The 23,524-nt window shown below is 35.0% G+C and overlaps 1 protein-coding gene and 1 pseudogene across 2 annotated transcripts in view; one reads left to right on the forward strand and one right to left on the reverse strand.

Moving 5' to 3' along the window:
- UBE2J1 (ubiquitin conjugating enzyme E2 J1) overlaps window positions 1-23,524 on the reverse strand; it is a 43,153-nt gene that overhangs the window by 5,229 nt on the left and 14,400 nt on the right. For both annotated transcript variants that reach the window (XM_044676419.1, XM_044676418.1), the window contains exons 3-7: window positions 22,483-22,614; window positions 18,414-18,498; window positions 17,641-17,746; window positions 15,258-15,387; window positions 9,277-9,399 (exon numbers count right to left, since the gene is read on the reverse strand). In XM_044676419.1, the coding sequence (XP_044532354.1) occupies window positions 9,277-9,399; window positions 15,258-15,387; window positions 17,641-17,746; window positions 18,414-18,498; window positions 22,483-22,614 (576 nt within the window). The remainder of the gene's footprint in view (window positions 1-9,276; window positions 9,400-15,257; window positions 15,388-17,640; window positions 17,747-18,413; window positions 18,499-22,482; window positions 22,615-23,524) is intronic.
- LOC123247506 lies at window positions 2,965-4,241 on the forward strand (annotated as a pseudogene).

Below are 23,524 nucleotides of genomic sequence, written 5' to 3' on the forward strand. Positions count from 1 at the left end.
ATTAGTGTCCAATTCCCAGAGGGAAGGGACCTCAGTTTTAAAAACACATTTGGATATGTGATATAGGTCATCTGATCATTTAAAACATTAATCTACTCTGGACATTATAAAGGTTCATCAAATGCAAAAAGATGGAGATTTTATCTAAGTTTAAGGTTTTAACTGGGCTCAGTCATTTCAGCCATCTATACGTGAAAGAATTCTGATCAAAATTGTACTGATACAACTAAATTTTCAGCAATTGTTAACTCTTTGCTGCTTTAAATAAGAAAAATATTTTAAAGACAAAAACCAACAATAATGCTTTTAAGTCTTAAGAATATGGAAGGCAATCAATTTACACCTCTCCTGCAGACAACCACTTGCCCTTATCTAACTCTCCACTTCACCTCAGCCCCTGCTACCACTGCCCATGAAAGCTGTAATGAACAAATCTAGGATTATTGGAGAAATTATGTTCAATTGTAGAATAAGGGAAACCCTAAGAAAAGTAGGAACATTTTAATTGATCCTGGGGACAGTCAAGACTAACCTGCCTTCATAGTAGCCCACCTGCCACCAAATGCCTTCTACATACCACCTTAATTTTTTTACTTTTGTTACACTCATAAACATTCTATGAACAAGAGATTAATCTGGATTAATAAATATCCTTCTTTAAAAATTCAAATACTTCTGGCATTGTTATAGGGCTATCAATTACTCATAAATGTCACTTAGCCTAAAACTACTTTTCTCTAAACTCCTAAAACCAAGCTGTACTAAAGGAAAGATTTTAAAAAAAATTTTTTTAAACCCTTACCTTCCATCTTAGAACCAATACTGTGTACTGGTTCTAGAGCAGAAGAGTGGTAAGGGTAGGCAATGGGGGTTTAGGTGACTTGCTCAAGGTCACACAGCTAGGAAGTGTCTGAGGCCAGATTTGAACCTAGGACCTCCCATCTCTAAGCCTGGCTTTCAATCCACTGAGCCACCCAGCTACCTCCTTAAGGAGAGATTTTTAAGGAGGCAGGGGAGTACATGATGATCAATTTTTCACCATGAAACAATTGAGAGAGGGCAGACCTCGATGACATTTTGAAGTAGAGAGTGAGAGTGTTCAGATAAGCTTGAGGGCATTATATATAACCCTTAGGAAAGTCAATGACAAACTGAAGAAATAAAAAAATAAAAAAAATAAAAAAACGAAATCAAGTTAAGAAGACTACAAACTAGGCCAAAGGAGAAATCTGTTTAAAGACCTGGGGAAGTTAAGCTGGAAAAGAGAAGTCTAAGAAAGAACATGAATGCACCTTCAAGTCAAGTCTTAAGAGGCAACACAGTACAAGTGGAAAGAATGTTGATAATGGTAGTACCAGACCCAAATTTAATTATTGCTCTGCTATCTGCATGACCTTGGGTGAAGTCACTTTACTTCTCCAGCCTATGGTTTCTTCATTTGTAAAAGGAGGAAGTGGGGCCTCTCAAGTCCCTTCTAGCTCTACATGTATGATTCTAACTAGTGGAAGTTGTCATTTTTGGAAAGGAACTAGATATGTACTTCTTGGCCCCAGGAACAGTCAGAGGAAATTGAAGAGAGGTAGATTTTGGCTCAAATAAAAATAAAAAGTATTTCCTACCAGGAGCCATATAAAAACAATAAGCTTATGCAGAGGCTCAAATGACCATTTGTTTTGAAAGCACCACATCCTTCTTCACATTCAGATTTACAACACTGAAGTACTCCTAGAGTCAGCTCTGATAACTTCCCTCTCTCCCTCAACCTCTGTGTGAAAACAGTTGCCATGTCTTGACTATTCTTCCCTCACCATATAGCTTGTATCTATCCTCCTCACAACTTAAAAGAGCTAATTCATAAATCCTCAACATCTCTCACATGAATAGCTTCCTAACTGGTATCCCTGCATCCAGTCTCCTCTAATCCACATTCCATAAAGGATTCATATTCCTAATTCATATATTCCTATAACACAGATCTGACCCATGTCCTCCTAAAATCTTCAATGAATCTCAGTGCCTTTAGGATAAAATACTAACTCAATCTGACATTTAAAACAATCCACAACAGACTCTGACGTCTCTTTCCAGTCTGATTTCTTATTGACTCTTCACAAACTATCTAGCCCAATAAAAGTGCCCTGCCAGCTGTTCTCCATACATGGCATCCCAGTTTTTTTCCTTCATATAGAAAATCTGGCTTTCTTCAAAGCACAACTCTAGGATTATATAGGGATATTCCTAATCCCCATTTAGGTCTGTTTGAATTTACTTTTTACATACTTTGTATTTACTAGTGTTCCCATTCTATCAGCCCAATAATAGCTAACAATTACATATTAAAAAAAGTTTTGCAAAGCATTCCACCTATATTATTTCATTTGTTCTTCACAACATTGTGAGGTAGGCACTATTATTATTATTCCTATTTTACTATTGAAGAAAGAATCTGAGAGAGACTAAATGATTTGTCCAGGGTCACGAAGCTTCTAAATGTCTGAAGCAAGATTTAAAGTCAGGTCTTCTGGACTCCAGCAGTCTTATCCACCAGCAGAACCTCCTAGCAGCCACCAGTAGAATAAGCTCCATGAGGGCAAGGATTGTTAATTTTTTTTTTTTTGGTCTGTGTTTCCCCAGAACCTGGCATGATGTCTATCATATACAGGTATCTAATAAAAACTTGAACTAAACAGAATGCTAGAGAGAAGTTTCTCCTTCAGGGGTATGATAGACTCTTGAGACTTCTGTTGTGTTTTTCAAATCTGTGATTCTTTGGGTCTACTAGAAAAGGCACTATAAGGTAAGAGAGAGAGGGGCGAGAATATACCAAAAATAACCTAAACCTACCTCAAACATTTGCCTGGAACTAGCACTGCTCCCAGGAAAACAAGAAAGAAGCACTTCCTTTCTTCCCCTCTGACCAGTGTTCTGCTCTCAGACTGCAGAAGAGCCAGTACCATTAGAATTATGTCATCTGAGGGCTGAAAGGTACCTCGAGATCATTTAGTCCGCTGCACTCAATGTAGACTTTAATTTTAATTTAATTCTAAAGTAGGTTCTTATGAGCTAGCCTCTTCTGCAGAAATCTGTAGTTCTAAATAACCAATTTATAAATGGTATTTTGGAATACAACTTTACATAAGTTAAGTACTATTTGCAAAGACATACTCAGCAACCAAGAAGAATCACTATCTGTGAGTTTTAGAAAATATAATACCTCACATAAAGAACCTTAGTCCCTGAGAAGATAGTTGGTAGAGTATAGAAGGGAGAATAAAAAGTGACAACCTTCATTGTTGGAAGGGCATTCTTATTCTCTAAATTTCTACAAGGCTAGAAAAAGTATGTATCAAGATGCAACAGATGGCCTGATGTTTTCTAATGTGTTTAAATTTTTTTTTACCAATCCTTCACCCCCTCATTGCTAAAAACATAGCTTATCTGGGATTTGACAATAAATTCTCACTGAATTTATGTTGCATTTATATAGTACTCTCATAGCAGCTGCCTGGCCCAATATCAGGTCTTAGCTGCATCCATAATGGCTGGATTATATAATCATCATCATGGAAAACTTATATAAAAATGATAAAATAAATTTCATTTAAAATTATAGAAGTTTCAGAGATTAAAATATATTTTAATGTTAAGATTATATATATACTTTAAAACATGCTTCTAGCTTAATACTTTCTGACTCTTGTATTCTTTTTTTGAATGTCTCTTGTGCCAATCAGGTCTTAAAAAATAGAACATCCACAATCGATCAATAAGAATATATTAAGGTGGTAAGAAAGAAAAATGGCCACAGAGAGGACAGTCTGTGCTGTTTGTGTGTCTGGGTAATATTTGTTGCTCACCTATAGCAGAAGCAATTTTTAGGAAAGTTGTAGCTGATCAAAATATTTCAGATAAGTGGATTACTGACAGTACTGCTGTCTCTAAGTGGAATGTGGGGCATTGCCCAAATGCAAGAGCTAAAAACTGCCTAAGAAATCATGACATTAATACATCTCATAAAGCAAGACAGATTACCAAAGAAGATTTCCTTACCTCTGAGAGATTTGAATAGGAAGGATAATCAAGTTAAAAACAGCAAAGCTAAAATTGAACTTGTTGGGAGCTATGATCCACAAAAACAACTTATTATTGAAGATCCTTATTATGGAAAAGACTCTGACTTTGAGACTACATATAAGCAGTGTGTGAGGTGCTGCAAAGCATTTTTGGAAAAAGTTCATTAAGGCTCAAATTTATTGCTAAAGGACAACAATGATTGGCATCAACTTAAAAAATTATGTATGTACATAAGTTGATGTGTTATTAAAGAGTAATAAGGTACCACAGCTGGAGTCATTGTTTCTTCAATTTATTTAACCTTCACATGTTCTAATGTTGAAATAATTAAAATTACTCATTATTTTTGAAGCAAAATTGATTATATCAATTTAACTGTCAAACTAGTCAGACCTCCCAATCTGTTTCTCAAATTTAAAAAAAATGAATTAATTAGTGGAATGAACTAAAATTTGTATGTCAAAACTAAGAAACTTCCACAATGCAATCATTTATTAAGAATATTTAATAGATTTGACTATGAGACAGCTTCATTTATATCTAATTGGGATCTTTAACAGGTAAATGAAAACATTTACCTTTATGTCCTACAGTAGAAAATACCTGAGGTCATTGTGAAAGTTTAAAGAAAAGTCTAAGTTAGTACTTCAGCAGTCTTTGATGAGTATAACTTAATAAAAACAAATAATCATTTTGGTTCATCTTTACTATCTTTTAAAATTTGGGCTGTCCTTTAAAATAAATGCAACATCTGCCTTAGGAGTTTGTAATGTGAATTATACACAAATACATACTTTAAGGTGAAAAAAAATAATGGGAGAGTAGGTAATTAATCTTTAGACCTGATTAATCTCTTGACCTTTATATATGCTGCTCCAAAAATGTTAGTACAATATTAAGCCATTAAAGCTTTTTGGACCTGCTACACATTAAAAAAAAAAGAATATATTAAGTGCTTACTTAAGTCCTGGTCACTATTAAGCACTGGAGACACAAAGAAAACAAACATAACAATAGCTAGCATTTATATAGCTTTTTGAGGTTTTCAAAGATCTTTATACACATCCCATTTGATAAGAGACCCTTCCCTCAAGAAGACTTACATTCTAATGAGCAAGACAACATGAATAAAAAGGAGATGACACTAGATGGTAGGGGCAGTGATAGAGAACCTATGGCACAGGGGCCAAAGATGGCACACAGAGCACTTTCTGTGGGTAAACTGCTGCCCCCTGCACCTCCAGAATTTGTTACTAGAAAGGCAGAGAGACTCAGGCAGAGCTGCTCCCCTCTCCATCTCCACCATGCCTAACTGACATTTTCTCCATTCTCTGCACCTCTGCCCAGCGGCCCAATGGGAGTGCTTTATCCTACCCCTGTGTGAGATAAGTGGGGGGCAGGGAGCATCCGGCACTGAGGGTTGGGAGTGGGGGCATAGCACTTGGTCTCTGAGGTGGGGTGGAGCACGGCACATGGTCTCTAAAAATGGTTTGCCATCCAATTTGGAATTATGCCCACAGAGCTCTAAAAGACTGCCTGCCCTTTGATCCAACCATACCATTGCTGGGTTTGTACCCCAAAGAGATCATAGAGAAAAAGACTTGTACAAAAATATTTATAGCCACACTTTTTGTAGTGGCAAAAAACTAGAAAATGCCCTTCAATTGGGGAATGGCTGAACAAATTGTGGTATATGCTGGTGATGGAATACTATTGTGCTAAAAGGAATAATAAACTGGAGGAATTCCATGTGAACTGGAAAGACCTCCAGGAATTGATGCAGAGTGAAAGGAGCAGAACCAGAAGAACATTGTACACAGAGACTGATATACTATGGTAAAATAGAATGCAATGGACTTCTGTACCAGCAGCAATGCAATGACCCAGGACAGCGCTGAGGGATTTATGGTAAAGAACGCTACCCACATTCAGAGGAAGGACTGCAGGAGTGGAAACACAGAAGAAAAGCAACTGCTTGAACACATGGGTGGATGCAGACATGATTGGGGATGTAGACTGGAAATGACCACACCAATGTCACTATCAATACTATGTAAAGAAGTCTTGATCAATGACACATGTTAAAACCAGTGGAAATGTACATCGGCTATGGGGAAGGAGATAGAGGAGGGGGTGAAGAGGAAAGTAAAAACATGAATCATGTAACCATGGAAAATTTTTCTAAAAAATAAAATATTAAGAAAATTTAAAAATTTAAAAAAAAAAAGGTTTGCCATTACTGTGCTAGGGGAACCCTTCAACCTTTCTCACCCACTGAGATTATTATTCATGTTTGTTCCTTAAATTCTCTACCTATCATGGTGAGGTACTCATTCTGGGGCCTAAAGTCTATGTCTAAGTTCTGGTAGGTGTTACCAAATTGGAAATAACTTTTGAGTTCTGGCCCAGAAACAGACTGTGTGTAACTGAAGACCAAAGATCAGCCTAATATCAGTGTTGGGCAAACTATTCCCCTCGGGCCAGATCCAGGCCATAGTTTGCCCAACACAGGAAACTGAATGGGGAGAAAAAAGATCATTTAATTAAATTCAAAACATCATTCTTTAAGTGCTTACTAGGAGAAAGGGGTTAGGTTAAGAGACAAAAATGAGGAATTTAAGTTGTTTTCTAGCAGTCATATCTCTCAGTAACTTCCCGAAATATTAAAATGATCATTGTTTCTGCCTGAATTTCCTTATTATATTTGATGTATAATTCGTGTGTGTGTGTACTTCTTCAATACGGGCATAAAATTCTAAATGCTATAAAATCCTAATAGAATTTGAAAATTCAGTAGACTTCAGTAGGGAAGATACTCACAGAATGGTAAATAAATAACTATAAAGAAATGGCCCAAGTTCACCAAGGCTTACTTAAAATTTGTTCCATATTTCCCACCTCACCCCAACTCCTATATACTAATTTTGTGACTAAAGACTAATGAATTGCCAAGGATCAGATAGGGAGGAGGTCAAGATAAAAAATATAGATTTGAGTCATTTGACTAGAGATTATTGAAGTTACGATGAGATCAAAGAAAACACTTCACAGAGGAAAAAAGTACATAAGGCAAAACCATGGGACATTTAGGGATAGGAATAAAAAAAAAGGAACAAGAGAAAAAAAAGAGTTTAGAAAAATAGGAAGAAAACCAAAAGAATATTATGTCCCCAAGATCAAGAGAGGAAAGATTTGAAAAAGGAGTATTCAACAGTATTAAATGCTGCAGAAAAGTTGGGAGACATCTGGGAGACAAAGAGGACTGAGAAGGAACAACTGGAATTAGTGTTTAAGGGGTCAATGGTAACATTCCATAAGGCAATTTCAACTGAATAAAGAGAATAGAAGCCAGGTTTCTAGAGATTATGGAGTGAGAAGTGATAAAGACATAAAAAGTTCTAATTCTTAACCAAGCAATAAACTTTGTCTTTAAATTCCCCTACAAAATATTAGAAAGTGTTATTTTAAGCTCAAGAGACTCTTTGTCCTGGTAACAAGAGTGTAAAATAGTTCCAGGAAGGAAGGACAGCTGCAGTCCATTTTGATGTTTCTTTCCTTTGAAGATGGCCTGTTCCTGACCTCTCTTCAAACTATAAACTGAATTCAGAGGACTTTTACATCCGTGTGGATATATAAAAACCTTTGCCTGAATTTTTACTCTTTAGAGAAAGCAAGCTAAGTCTAAATTTCAGCCTCATAGTTCTCTTCTTTGCATTTATAGTAAAGAATTTGTTCCCAAGCATAATTCACTGTTAGTGGAATTTTTTTCCTCTACAGCTAAACCATAAAAAATAGAGGCAACGAGTACATATTAACCTCGTGAGAAATTTGGCAGTGAAAATAACGATATAAAAGACAATAGTTTTAAGGGAATAATAGGATTGAGGAAAGGTTATTTTAGAATAAGGGAACCTTGAATTGGATTATGGAAAGCGAGAGAAAATGAAAAATTCAAAAGAGAAGATAACTATTGCAGCTAATCTCCCCCCAAAATGTGGAAAATGATGGGATAATCAACATTATCAGAAAAGTTTGCCTAGAGAAGATGCTATACCTTTCGTGGAAAAAAAAATTAAGCAGGAGATAGAGTTAAAAAGAGTTTTTGAGGTTGAGGATGGAAGTTGTTAGAACTCATACTGCATCACCCAAACATCTGTAAAATATGCTGCTCAGCTTAAGGGAGGCAAAATTACAGCTGAAGACTTGAAGAAAGTAGAAAAGTTTAGGAATAGTAATTACAGAGAACTGGCTACAAGAGATGAATAAAAATACTACCACACAGCACTGAAGACTACTGAAATCAAAGAGTATGAATCTGTAATAGTCAATCAGCATAGTTGTAGAACTTTCTTTAGTCCTGCTTAGCAATCTATAAATTAATAGTTGAGGTTATTGTGGTTATCCAGGATTGAGGATTGACAAGGCAAAAATGGTAAGATGATCAAGGGGATGAGATAGTAATGAGTATAATTTTTAAACAGATGACAAGGTTCAAGTGAGAAGGGAGACAAGTGGAATCAAAATGGGACTGGTATAACAGAGAAGGTTCAAAGAATTAGAGGTTACAATCAGGACAAAGAACAGGTTCAAAAGACATGAGAGTGAGATAAAAGAAAATGAAACAATGCTCAGAAATGAGAATTTCAGAACTCAAGATTTTTGAAGGAAAGAAGTTTTAAGTAATAGTTAAATCTAAATATGGGTATGAAGTATGAGTAACTGAAGTTCAGCTGTAGTTGAATTTATATATTTATTCTATCCTCAAGATCTAGGGCTTAAATCTAATAAATAGCTTGTTAGGATTAAAAATGCAATCTCTGGCCATGGAACAGAATGAAATTTAACACAGAGATCATGGCCTTAAGCCTTATTAAAAGCACAATGCTTCAACCAAGTAAGTGAACTAGCCACAAAAAAGGAAAAGGTTTGCCTATTTAAAAGCATAAAGGATGAAACAACACATTTCATATTCTTTAGTTCTGTATACAGAGCCCAGCACACCCAAAGATTTAAGAATTAAAGATTTTTGGAGATAGTTTAGTCTAATATCATTGAACATAAAAGTAGTTAATGGCAGAATTAGAGCTAGAATCCAAATGTAAGTTCCAAATCTATGTTTTTCCTATATACCCACATACCAATAATTAGTAATAATAGTAATAGTAATAGTAATAGTAACATAAGAAACAATAAAGTCCATACCGATGTACTGGCTGTTGTATCCTGGAGTGTTGTTTCAGGACCATCTTCCTGTTGTGGCTCATTTAAGGGGAAAGAGTGGTTTAAATCTGTCAAAGAAGGCTTTACAGATGAATTGACTTCAGCCTAAAAGGAAAAAGATAAACATACAGATATGAAGAAGAAAAACTGCAGACTAATCCATAAACTTAATTTTATCTATCTTGAATTCTCTTTAGTATTTACTATCATATTTGGGGGGATACAAAAGAAATATGAGATATGATCTCTACTCTCCAAGAGTTTACAATCTAACTGGGGAAACAAGAATGACAAAGAGGAAACAACCAGAAAACTATTAAATGTTAATCTTTCTGGTAATGTCTCTAAGTACAACATAGAAGCAAAATATAATCAGTGTGGAGTAGGGTAGCTGAGGAAGGCTTTAAGGCAGTGATTTTAAGGTTTTGATTAGATACATAATTGAGCCATTGGACAGGAAAAAGGCAAACATCTGTTATACCAAATTAAATTCCTTAGTCAACAGCTATTTACTTAACTGAGGTTTCAATAATATCAATGTTTTTTTTAAAAATCTGATCAAATATTTCAGGTCCTCCATTTGGATAGATTCACCTATCCAAACTCATCTCTTAAAATTTTCTTTTCTTTTCTTTTTTAAACCCTGACCTTCCATCTTAGAATCAATACTGTGTATTAGTTCCAAGGCAAAAGAGTGATAAAGGCTAGGAAATGAGGGTTTAGTGACTTGCCCAGGATCACACAGCTAGGAAGTATCTGAAGCTAGATTTGAACCCAGGACCTCCCCTCTCTAGGCTTGACTTTCAATCCACTAAGCCACCTAGCTGTCCTCTCATTTCTTATAATTTTCTAAAATAATTCCATTACTTTAGCTCCACAGTCTTGTTACTAAATGCCTAAAATGATCTCCTTCATAATAAGTATTCAGTTGTACAATATAATTACCTGGCACCTTAAAGAAACAATCTTGTTTAACTTATATGTATCTGCCAAGCTCTTTTGTTCCTAGGACAAATTAGAATTGTGCAATGTTTATCATAAATTTAGTATTTAGGTGTGACTATCTAATAATAATCATTTTACCACTCCTACATTATAACAGAAAGGGAAACTTGAGTTTAGAATTCAATTTTAGATTTCCTAATTCAAGTTTTTTAAAGACATCTTATTTTTAAATTGTACATCTGTCTAATATAAGAATATAAAAATTCTCACAAAAGGTCATACCTCAGCATTTTTTAACAGGTTAAATATCTGGAGATAATTCTTCATTATCTTACCATGCCTCCAATCTTCCCAATAATTATGTTCAAACAAATGTCTATATAACAAAACAAAATGTGACTTCTGATCCACCCCAAAAAGTACCAACGTAGCTACTGAATAACATCTTGATGGAACCTGCTTTGTTTTTGCAGAATTATTCCTGGATATTATTTGGGATTCTAGAAGAAACAGTATCCAGAGGCTAATTCATTAGAGAATCATAAGGCTCTTCACTTCCCACCATGAACTCCTTGTTCAAATCCTCAATATCTGAGTGAATGTGTGAATCTTCAATTTGTTCCTCATCATTATTTATAGTCCAAGCCTCTGTCAGAATTTCTGCTAGATCTTTAATGTTCTTCTTTGCAGAGGAGACATTCTGAACATCATTCCCATCAAGAATGCAGTTACAATTATATCCAAAATAAGGTTCAAAATATGACTGCAAAAAGGAGATTTGGTGCTATTGATAATAGATGCCAGAGTGGTCAAATTATAACTCGGCTTTCATCTGCCTGCTCTACCAGAAATAACTGCTTTGCTGGGTTAAATCAAAATCTACAGAATTCAAACTCCTAGCCATTGATATTGAAGGTCCAGTTTTAAATAATACAAAGGATAGCAAACTTAAAAGATGGAAGCTCAGTTTTTGCCTAAGGAGCTTTTAAATATCTCATAAGTTTTAATGGTGGTAAGGAAAATAATAAGAGTAGAGAAGATGAAGGTGAAGACGGAATTCAGATAAATATAAAAAAAGCCCTATTGAAAAATAAAAAATAGAGGCAAACTTGAAAATTGCCTTTTTTTTTTTAAACCCTTGTACTTCGGTGTATTGTCTCATAGGTGGAAGATTGATAAGGGTAGGCAATGGGGGTCAAGTGACTTGCCCAGGGTCACACAGCTGGGAAGTGGCTGAGGCCGGGTTTGAACCTAGGACCTCCTGTCTCTAGGCCTGACTCTCACTCCACTGAGCTACCCAGCTGCCCGAAAATTGCCTTTTAAAACTATGGCTGAGGGAAAATTCTTTTTTTGAGATATTTTACTTTACCAATTACAAATAATAACAATTTTCCACATAAGTTTTCTAAAGCTATATGATTCAAATTGTCTCCCTCTCTCCCTTCCACTGAGGGAAAATTCTTAAACAATGGATAAGGGAAATTATAAAAGATGGAAAATTATACTAAATTTAAAAACTTCTGTGTACTAAATATAGCTAAAATGAAAAGAGAGATGGTAGTGGGGGCAAAATAAACTTTGTATCAAACATAGATTTCTGAGATATTCAAGAATGGACTCGACTATATAAGACACTCAATCACTTCCAAATAGATAAGTGGTCAAAGGACATGAGCAGTTTTCAAAAGAAGAAATTCAAAATATGAGTAACCATTTGGAAAAATGGTCCATGTCATTAATAAGAGAGATACAAATTACAACTGAGGTCTCACTTCATCTCTCCAAATAAGCAAAATGATAATAGACAAAAATAATGTTGATGAACTCAGGTTGTGGGAAGTCAGAAAACACTAAGACATTGTTGATGGAGCAGAAAATTGATCTAACCATTCTGGAAAACAATTTGGAATTATGTGAATAAAGTTAATTCAAAGTTCATAACCAGCAATCCCACTAGTAGCATTTATCCTAAGGACATCAAAGACAAAAAGAAAGGTCACATATATAACAAAATATTTGTAGAAGCACTTTTTCGTGGTAGTAAAAATTTCCCAAGGAAAAAAGTGTCTGATGAATGGAGAATGGTTAAATAAATCAAACTATATGAATGTAATGTTATTCCATTTTACTGTAAGAAATGACAAAAATTCAAAGAAAAATTATAAGATTCATGTGAACGGATGCCAATGGAACAAAGCAGAATAAGGAAAATAACATATACAATGATGACAAATGAAAACACAAAAAGGTAGCTGTAGCTAATTCAGATTAAATACAAAGACCAATAATGACTACAAAAAGCAAAAACAGTTTTTTCCCACCTTTTGGTAAAGGAAGGGTTTAGGGAAGAGTGCAAATGCTGACACACAGTTGTACTGGTCTGTATTTGAGGGGTTTGGGGAAGTTAACAGAGAAAGGGAGTTATCAGAAAATAATTGTAATATAAAAAATAAAAACATTAATAAAACTTTTTTTTAAAACAAAGGGAAATTCAAGCTCAGGCTACCAGAGTGATAGAGATCTTAAAGTCTCTACATGCTAAGCACAGGACTGGTGTATTAAGAGATATTAGGTGAATAGTGTGAAGAATTGGCAGAGCAGATGGGAACAAAATGTAGATGGAAAAATAGGGTAGGAGCTATGTTAGAATAAGAAGGGAGGAAGATTACAGACTACTTTGAAGGTGGAAGTTTTCCCTGAGTTTATAGGAATGGATCAAGTAGGTAACACAGCCTGGGAAAGAATAAAGAGAATAGGTATCTTGTGAAGAAATGGACAAGCAAGTGTTCTAGGCAACCTGGAAGTAGGATACACTTATACAGTTCACTTCTCTTGGAAGATGTGGAACCTTTCTTGATGTCTTCTATATACTACTTATTTCTCTCTCCTTTTTACCTTTCCCATCATGCTTTCTGTTTTTCCTCCATCTTTCTATATTCTCAGTGCCTTCTTCTCTCTGGGTCAGTTCTTTCTCTTTTCTACTTTTATCTCTCCTTTTCTGTTACTCTATCTTCCTCTATGTCTCTCTGTGTTTGTCTCTCTTATTCTTCTCCCATCCCCTCTTTGTCTTAGGCTGGCTGTAATATGAAACTAAAGTCTATTTTCTAATATCATTTACTCTTCAATCTTGCTGTACAGGTTCAATATCCAGCAAGAAAAGCCTATATAATAAATTGACAGTAGCACTTAAGACAAGAAATAGATATTCCTTTTTCCAACTCTGTGAAAAATGTCCTGAATTATATTTTTATTACAAATTAATATTACTTTATAAAAATTATCTCCCTTGGCTCTCACTTAAAACATAAATGCCTTAATTTTCATGTAAATTGGATTCCCCCAACAGCATCTTAAAAAACACTTATATAGTCAATATAAGTTACATAAGGAGAGAAGCAATCATTTAATTTTACCAAAAATAAACTTCCCTATTCAGTCCAATTCCAAAAGCCCCATCTATTTTACCACTTTTCAGTCTTCATCTTCTATATAAATTACCTAAAGCTATTATTTCTGACATATGATATGGTCTTTGTAGGCAGAGATTGTTTTCATTTTTGCCTTTGCATTCCTATCATCTCTGGCACATTGGACATTGGCAAGTAATTCATGCTTGCTCATTACTGACTGTGTGCATCACTGTGGAAAATACCAAAGAATGTGATGATAATAATGCCACTTTACTTATTTAGAACACTTTCACAAAACATAATTTCATCAGAAAAATGAAGTAAGGTCGGCAGGACAAATGTTACCACCATTTTGCGCATGATGAAATAGAAAAGTTAAATGACTTGACCAAGATTACACAACTAGTTGTACTAAATTCTAATTCTGATCTTCTCACTAAGTCTAGATCTCTTTTCTTTTTCTTTTTTCCAGAATGTACTATGTCTTTTATTCATGTTTGTTTGTTACATTAAAATTCCCAGGAAGTTCCCACCCTCACTTACCTTCCAGCACTACAGAAGGCATTGCTTAATAAAAAAAAGATATATGTATACAACTATGTTTTGCTTTTTCTATTTACCATTTCTTTCTCTGGAGGTGGACATACACAAGTCATTCTTCAAACAATATTTCTTTAGCTGTATACAATGTACTTTTGGTTCTGCTAATTTCACTCTTTATAACTGCTTGCAAGTCTTTCCATGTTTTTCTAAAATTAACCTGCTCCTCATTTCTCAGTGCAGTAATATTCCATCACAATCATTTGCCACAAATTGTTTAACCATTCCCTAATTGATGGGCATCCCTTCATTTTTCAGTTCTTTGCCACCACAAAAAGAGCTGCTATAAATACTTTAGAACAGTGATGGGCAAACTTTTTAAAGAGGGGGCCAAAGGAAAGGAAATGCTCTTCTGTCAGTCTGTTTCTAAGGCAACTCTTCTGAAGTCATTGTATTGTATACTATTCATTGTATTCATCAGATTAGGAATAATGTTGCGCGGCTGGATAGAACATTTCAGGGGGTCTCATCTGGCCAGCAGGCAGTCAGTTTGCCCATCACTGCTTTAGAACATAGGTTCTTTTCTTTTTCTCTAATCGCTTTAGGAAAAAAACCTAATGTTACTGCTGGGTCAAAAGGTATAGTGTTTTATAACTCATTGGGCATAATTCCAGATTGCCCTCCAAAATCGTTGATCAGTTCACAGTTCCACCAACAGTGTATTAATGTCCCCATTTTTCCACATCCCCTCCAATATTTGTCCCTTTCCTTTTTTATCATTTTAGCCAATCTGATAAGTGGGAGGTACCTCATGAGTTGTTTTGATTTGCACTTCCCCAGGGCTCTTTTCATTTCAACTTAGCTAGAGATAAAAGCTGAACCAACTAATGATCAAGTAGGGCAGAGACAGAAGTATGGGCTAGCATTATTTGAAAAATTAAATTCTAAAAGTACAGGTGTAGTTATTCCTAAAGGATATAAATACACTACTGTGGAACCATAAGAAATATCCTTCTTCCTGACAGGAACACAGGAGGGATCCTTGCTAAAATTAATTATGAAGTCTACCTTGAAACTGATTTGTCTAGCAAGTTCCTTGGCTTCTTCATCAGCCTGGCTTGAATCACTTCCTGATGATAAAGGCAACAGGGCAATCTTCATTGCTGAGCCACATCCCTCACAACAGAAATCTTGTGACCTGATCAGAAATAAAGAATTCTAAAATGATTGTTATCAATTATTGAATGGAACCAAAAATAGTTAAGTTTGACTCCAATTCCCTTTTTACCAAGGCACAAACATTGTATAAATAAACTTTTGGTTTAAAAGAAAAAATATGAAAAGCCTACCATATATACACTCATATGCCTTATAGCAATGATTCCCAAAGTGGGCGCCATCATCCCCTGGTGGGTGCTGTAGCGATCCAGAGGGAGTGGTGATGGCCACAGGTACATTTGGGGGTGGTGAATAACTGTAAGGGGGGCAGTGATAGTATGTGACAGGGGGTGCTAAGTAATATTTTTTCTGGAAAGGGGGTGGCAGGCCAAAAAAGTTTGGGAACCACTGCCTTATAGAGTAGAAAACCAAAAAAATATTATGAGTCTGAGACATTTATTTATCTATGGTTAGTTTTTTAAAAGTTAAATGAATCAGATATGTTTTGTTCTTATATATAAATGGACAGAAGTTTGGTAAAAAGAAAAAAAATCAAATATATCCCAGTAAAGTTATTTCCATATCCTACATTTATAAATTTTGATGTATATTATAAGTCACCAAATTAGAAAACTCAAATATTAACATGTTTTCAAGACATCTTTTTTTAACTTCTTAAGCTATATTTGGTTACCTAAATTTAGATTCAAAAAATTAGCAAACATCATTAAATATATTTTTTCCAATTAAAATACTTTACTGACTGATAAAGCCAATATAATCCAAGATCTTTTCTGTTCCAAAACAAAACTATTTAGTGTAACTATATATACTTGTGTGTGTGTATATATATATGAAAATATATATAGCCACCTTCAATCAGATGATAAGTCCAACAAAAGGCTTTATTTTTCAAAATCATCAGTAAACACATTCTCACAAATAAAATACTCTTGTATTTACACAGTTACATTCATGACAGTATAAACACAAGTTCATGCCAAGAAAAATATAATTTTTTTTACCCACCAGTAAAAACCTACCTTCTAGTATAAAAAAATTTCTGAAATAAAGTTTCAACTATGTTAGATCCCAGAAGGTCAAAAATAATTCAGGATTTTCACAACATTAAAAGAGCTTGCTCTAGGATGATTTCAGAAAGAATTGGAAAAGGCCTTTTATTGACTGATATGTGTATCTGTTTTTAAACTACATATTTAATTATCTAATTGAAAAACAATATGGTTTTGCTGATCTAAAAACAAAGGGTCTAATGATGTAAAGTCCCTTCTAGCTTTAAATTAAATGATCTATGGCAGACTGAGCAGACTAGGGGCAATCAGAAGACCTGGGATATATCATGAACTACCACGTAGACAGTAAATTAATATTCACTGAATTGAATATTTTATGAGGTTGTCATCTTATGTCAAAATCTGATACAATATTTTGCATATTGTAGGTGCTAAATGGGGTCAGAGCCCCCTGGGTTCAATATCACTTCTGATGATTGCTACCTATGTGACCTCAGATATGTCAGATAACTTCCTTTCCTTGGTTCCTTGCCTATAAAATAATTGTTTGGGACTGACACCTCTGGACCTTTCCAGCTTTAAGTCTATGATCCTACAAATTAGTTTCCCCATTATGCATATGGTATTACAATTTTCTCATGTCATGGTGTTGTCTTAGTAACAAGACATGTCTTATCAAAATACTTAAGTATTACAGTCATTACTTCCCAATTCAAAAATGTTTGAATTTTTGCTAAAGCTTTTTTTAGTATCTAATAAAAAAACTATATACCATTTCTGGATGATGATGATGATGATGATAGCATACTAGACTTGAAATTTTTTTTTCACAGCCTTAGAACTGCCCTTCTTTTCATTTTACAAAATCAATTGAAATGAAATCCTGACATCAGAATTTCTTTAGCCTTTGACTGAGGGGGCAGGTGAAATTGAAGAGCAAAAGTTCATGTATTTATCAGCTTAACTATGTCTTCAGGGTTCTACTATATTTGACTGCAACTTTATGAAAAAGTTCTTACTCCTGGAAAGAATCTAATGGCACCTCACTGAGAAGATCTGTCAATAAGACATCATCAGATCACTTACTGTAACTTTTCTATGAAGTTAATTAAATAATAATTTGAGATGTAAGAATGAGTCAGGACATGGAGTTAAAATGAAGTTAAGAAAAAATCAAGCAAAATTTCTTCAAAGTACATGCTTTGTAGATTTGGAAAACAACTTGATACTAGATAAGGAATGAAATGTAAGCTACTCACTTTTTGGCAAGTGCTCTTCTTTCCTCAGGTGAGTAGTCTAAAGATCCTATAGCACCCTCTCCTTTTGTTGGCATAAATCCAATGATGGCTAACAATGCTGTTCTGACTGAAATGAACAACCCAACATTTAATTTATGTGAAGTTAAAAAGCATTAAATTCCCACCACTGGAACAAAAACTTAACTTTTTAGGCTCACATGATAGAATACTTAAGTAAAACAAGACAGCCCTAGCACTCCCATCCAGTATTTGTTTAACATCAAATGTGCACAACTGAACTGAATTTTTTCATTTTTTTGCTATCCAATATTTAATTTAACATTTATATGTGTGTGTGTGTGTGTACACACACACACACACACACACACACACACACACACACACACACACACACACACACACACACACACACANACACACACACACACACACACACACACACACACACACACACACACACACACACACACATATGGGGCAGCTGGGTAGTTCAGTGGATTGAGAGGAGAGCCAGGCCTAGAGACGGGAGGTTCTAGGTTCAAATATGGCCTCAGACACTTCCCAGCTGGACAAGTCACTTGACCCCCATTGCCTAGCTCTTACCACTCTTCTGCCTTGGAGCCAATACACGGTACTGACTCCAAGACAGAAAGGAAGGGCTTAAAAAAAATTTAGCATAGCTATCACTTCAACCTCAGAAGAAAATTATTAACTACAAACTGACTAAAAAGTTCTTTAAACTAGATTAATTACAACAAAAAACTGGTACTTACTACTCCATGAAGGCTGCCAAGTTTCAGGATGGTGCCCTGAGATGCTCAAACAAATTTTCTTGCCTACTTCAAACCTTCCATTAGCCTTAAAGATAAAATCATTTATATTTGTCACAAACATGTTTCAAATAATATTTCTCTAACTCTTATCTTAGCAGTTGCTTTTAACAATTTTTAAAATATTTAATTGGAGTTGTAAAAATATAATGAATTGATGAGTATTTATTTAGCTCCTAACTCAGCATCTATTGCTATCTATGTTAGGCTCTATCTAGGGACACAAATAAAAAATATGGTTCCTGCTCTATGCTAAGCTGAAGATGTAAATTTGGGAGACAGAACTAGAACTTTGAACCTCAGATACTTTAGAAACTGGGAGCAACTTTCTACCATTAAGTCCAATCCCTTCCTCTATCTTAAGGAAAAGGAGATAATGAGGCTCAACAGGGAAGCAAGTTATCCATGTCAGCACAACCAGCTAATGGCAAAACTATGTAAAAATCAGGTCTCCTGATTCCTGGTCAAATATCTTAAATACTTCTACTATACGTTAGTCATCTATGAAGAGATGCTAATTGAAGTTGCACTGCTGGATGAGCTGAGGGAATAATTAGATAAAAAGCATTGAGCTCAAGACAGAAAACCTTGTGGCATAACAACTGGTAGCATTTGGCAAGAAGCAGTAGCAGCAGCAAAGGAAGCAGTATAGAGAAACAGAGATTACAAAAGGTACACTGACAGGAGTCCATCAACCAATCAACAAGCATTTAAAAACTGGGTATCCTGATTCCTAGCCCAGTGCCATTATACTCTTCTGAAAGGTCTGATCATATCTTAATTTCCACATTAAGCTTCCAAACTTAAGAACTGATAAAGAAGGGGAAAATGAAAGGAGTGTCTTATTCAAGTTACTATCTTCATCTTTACCAGATGTTTAGAACTTTACTTTTAATATATATTCTCTTTAAGTAATTAATATAAATCTTTATTTTTTAACATATTTTTCCATGTTTACATGATTCATCTTGTTTCCACCCCTCTCCCCTTACCCCTCCCAGATCCGAATAGCAATTCTATTGGGAAATTAATATAATTCCTAATAGAATATAAGTATTTTTACTGAACTCTATAACAATTTGGACAATTCTCATCTTCAATTAATTCGCAATATACAACCAACTGCTGCTATCAGTGTTGCTGAGTTGCCCAGCCCTAGAATATCCATACTATCTCCCTCTTTCTTCTCCATACCCTCTCCTCCATCCTACCCACTCATCAATGCACTCAGAGCTTAAATCTTAAAGGATGGGTTCAGGAGGAATTCAAAGTGGCTAATTCTCAAGGCCACAGTTAGTACCATAATTCAGCTTAGTTAAATAATCTTTGGTAAGTTGACATGGGAAAATAGTCATTAATACTGGAAAGAAAATACATTCATAAGTTTCACCTCTCATATACTGAAACAACCTGGGTATCTCATTGATTGTGAAGTGCCCCCAAACAACACTGATTACTCTTGTACTATGTCCTGTGTCCTAACCTATGATTACTCTTGTCCATATTCTCCCACAATGGGAAAGTCCCCTTAATTTGCTGAAAGTCTTCCTTGCTTTCTCCTCACAATTAAGGGGAACTAGTAGAATATTCTATCAACCATCATCCTTCATTATTACCACGTGATTAGGTCTTCTCTTCTTATCATACAGTTCCTGGTCTTCTTCAGAGTCCTTCACAAGTTATATGTTTGTAGCTTTTTCATGCCCCACAGTCTATTTCTTCACTGCCTCCTATGTGATACTCATTGTTGGTTTTTTGGAGGCAATTATATTCCATGTCTTACAGCCATATATACAGCAGTACCAGTAGAATGTTAGTATTTTTAAAATGGGCTTTTGCTTTCATGCAATTTCCCCAAAAAAATCCAGCCTACTTTTCTCTCTTCAACTTTGAGGCCAACTTATTATCATCTGTATTAACTTTCCCAGAATTATATACTGATGAACAAACTCTTTAGGATGTTCACCCAAATGCAGGGTGAAATTTGTAATAACAGACTTTATTCACTTGTTTTATTCTGCATAAACAGACAGGCCTAACTCCTTCAAGTGATCACAGATCTTTTCCAGGAAAGCCCTACAATTTTCTGGGGTTTCTCAGGTGAACACATTATCATCCACAAAGAAGAACCATCCACAGGGAATCCCTCTCTGACTTAAATTCTGACCTAGACCTCTCATATCATCCTTATCAAGCATAGGTTTTCCTCTTTTATATTTTCCTGATTCTTACTATCAGAAGGCTGTTGGAAAAATGTCATTTGTTTTTCTATCTTTCAAAGAATCTTAAATGATTTTGATGTATTGATAGGAGAAACTTTGTTATAAAAGAGACAATAAGGCTTTTTGTTCTACCGAATTAAAATTTTTTTTATCGTAAGTAATCATTTGACCTTATATTTTCTATATCTTTCAGTTAATTGGGAAATGGCAAAAATATGATCCATGGCTCACTATAGCTTGAGAAAACTTGCTTATTTTCAATTAGGAATTTCATCAAGACTCATCTTCATCAAAAACCTTCAGAATCATAAAAAATATATATCATGACAACAATGAAATGTATGGAGAGAATAAAAAATGAAATTGAATTCTAATGATTAAACCTGAAAAGCACCTTCCTCTTCATTGGAAAGGTGGATAAGTATAGTTGGATCATACAAGTGTGTAAAATTAAGTACAAGATTACAAAGGAAGGAATGAGGTTGTAAAGGTCCTTAAATGCCAAGGGATTTTATACTTCATCCAGGCAGCAAGAGGGAGCCAAATGAATTTATTGAGTAAGGAAGTGGCACATGAGCTGAACCTTGACAAAGGTAGCATAAGAAAGAGGTAAGGAAAAGGTGTGCTCTGGGCTTAGCAAGAATATAAATGGTAGACAAAGAGAGGTAAGGAAAACTCTTTCTGATGGTCCCTCTGGCTATTTGTTGTCCAGTCATTTCAGCGGTATCTGACTCCTCATGACCTCACTGGGGGTTTTTCTGGCAAAGATACTAGAATGGTTTGCCATTTCCTTCTCCAGATTATTTTATAGGTAAGGAGCTGAGGCAAACAGGGTTAAGTGACTTTCCCAGAGTAAATATGTGAGGCTAGATATAAAATCAGGAAGATGAGGGTTCCTGACTCCAGGCTGAGCATTCTTATCAATTGCACAATTTAGCTGCCTCCTCTGATTATTTAGGTAGTTGGTAATAAGGGCTTAGAAACAGAGAAATCTTTTTTTTTTTTAATCATAAAGGTTTTCAATAGTTTTCTATGACTTGGGAGAAAGTGGGGAGAGGACTAAGCCTGGGATTTCATTGGTATAAAGATCTCCAATGATGGAAACTACTTCCACCAATACAGATCAACAATTTGTTCAACAAACTTAGGGAGCTGCCAGTCTCTCACACAGCACTTACATAACTTGCCCAAGTTCATATAGCTTTATGTGTCAAAAGCAGAACTTGAACATATCCTCTATCCATTCATTCTGCTTCTTTATGATGTTTCTTTTGTTAAACCAACTCCTTTGACTTCTGGGATCATCTCCTGCTGGTTCACTGTTTATAAACAAACTAGATCTGAAGAACAGACAAGAGGTTTCTTTATATGGCACTAATGATATAATGATATATTATTAGATCCCTCAGTTTTAAAAGAATTTCTTGGGCAAAACTATGACCCTAAGGGGTCACAGTCCATGGTCAGGGGACCTAGAACCCAAGGGCAGAATTCAACTAGGGCTCCAGTGTATTACATAATGAAAACAACTACAATGACCTTGCTGATACACTCTGGAATATTAAATCAGAGCATGCCAAAATTATGTTTGCCAAAATACACGTGATATATGCTTTGCATAAATTTTATTCAACTTTAAATCTTCCTAAATTTAAAATATTTATTAAGCTTTTAAAGAAATCTACATCTCACCATGTAATACAAAAATTATGTGGACTACTTATTAAAATAATCAAGATATCCTAATTACTCAACAAACAAATGAATTCTTAAAATCTAAGTGTACTTACCGTTAATAGAATAATGCTGGGTGGTTTCATAGGATATTCCGGTGGTAGCACTATTCGTCCATGATAAACTCCTCCATCAAAATCAGAATCTGGGGGACCCCTAACAGTGAAGTGCCATTCAAAAAGGTTATCCTAAACAAAACAATCATATATATATGACTATGAAACATTATCAAAAATACATGGACAAGTTCATCCAAAATAAACATATCAAGGTGCTTTTACTAGATAATAAAAAATATGCATAATAGTCTACTTCTAGGATATACCAATCCATATTTGAGATTAGTGTTTAACAATGAAAAGGTACTCAAGTTCATCCTTGAACCAAAGATACCTATAACCTTTATTCTATAAAACAAAATAGTGATACTTACCATTATTTTTTTAAATTCTTCCTTCTGTCTTAGAATCAATGTAAGGAATAAGAGTGTTAAGGGCTAGGCAATAGGGGTTAAGTGACTTGCCCAGAGTCACACAGCTAGAAAGTGTCTGAGACCAGATTTAAGCCCAGGCCTGACTCTCTATCCACTAAGCCGTCTAACTGCCCCAATAATTATCATTACTGGAGATTGCTAATGTAGTACCCAGGTTCTGCTGTCCATGCCTGATAGGATAGTCACCAATAACAGAATGTGTAAAGGTAGTGACTCCTTCCAATTGCTTCTCTATTATCTGACTACCATCTATAACATAACCTAGCAAATGAAGAAATATTTGTAAACTGCTTAACATCGTGTCTAGCATACAGCAGGCATTTAATAAATGTTTACTCCTTCCTTTTCCCAACATAAAAACCTTAAGAATGAAGTCAAAGGGGCATGGACTTCAACAGTGGCATAAGAGATATCTTTTTGTTGAGGTTTAGGTAAAGAAAGATGAACTGTTTGATACTAGTGAAGGGTGATCTATGTGATCTATCAATAATCAACAAACATTTGTTAAGTGCCTTCTTTGTGTACTTAGTTCCTAATGTCACAGAGTTTACACTCTATCTGGAGAGATTAATATGTGTATGTGTGTGTATGTGTGTGTATGTGTG

The sequence above is a fragment of the Gracilinanus agilis genome, chromosome 4, assembly GCF_016433145.1.
Source record: "Gracilinanus agilis isolate LMUSP501 chromosome 4, AgileGrace, whole genome shotgun sequence".
NCBI lineage: Eukaryota > Metazoa > Chordata > Mammalia > Didelphimorphia > Didelphidae > Gracilinanus > Gracilinanus agilis.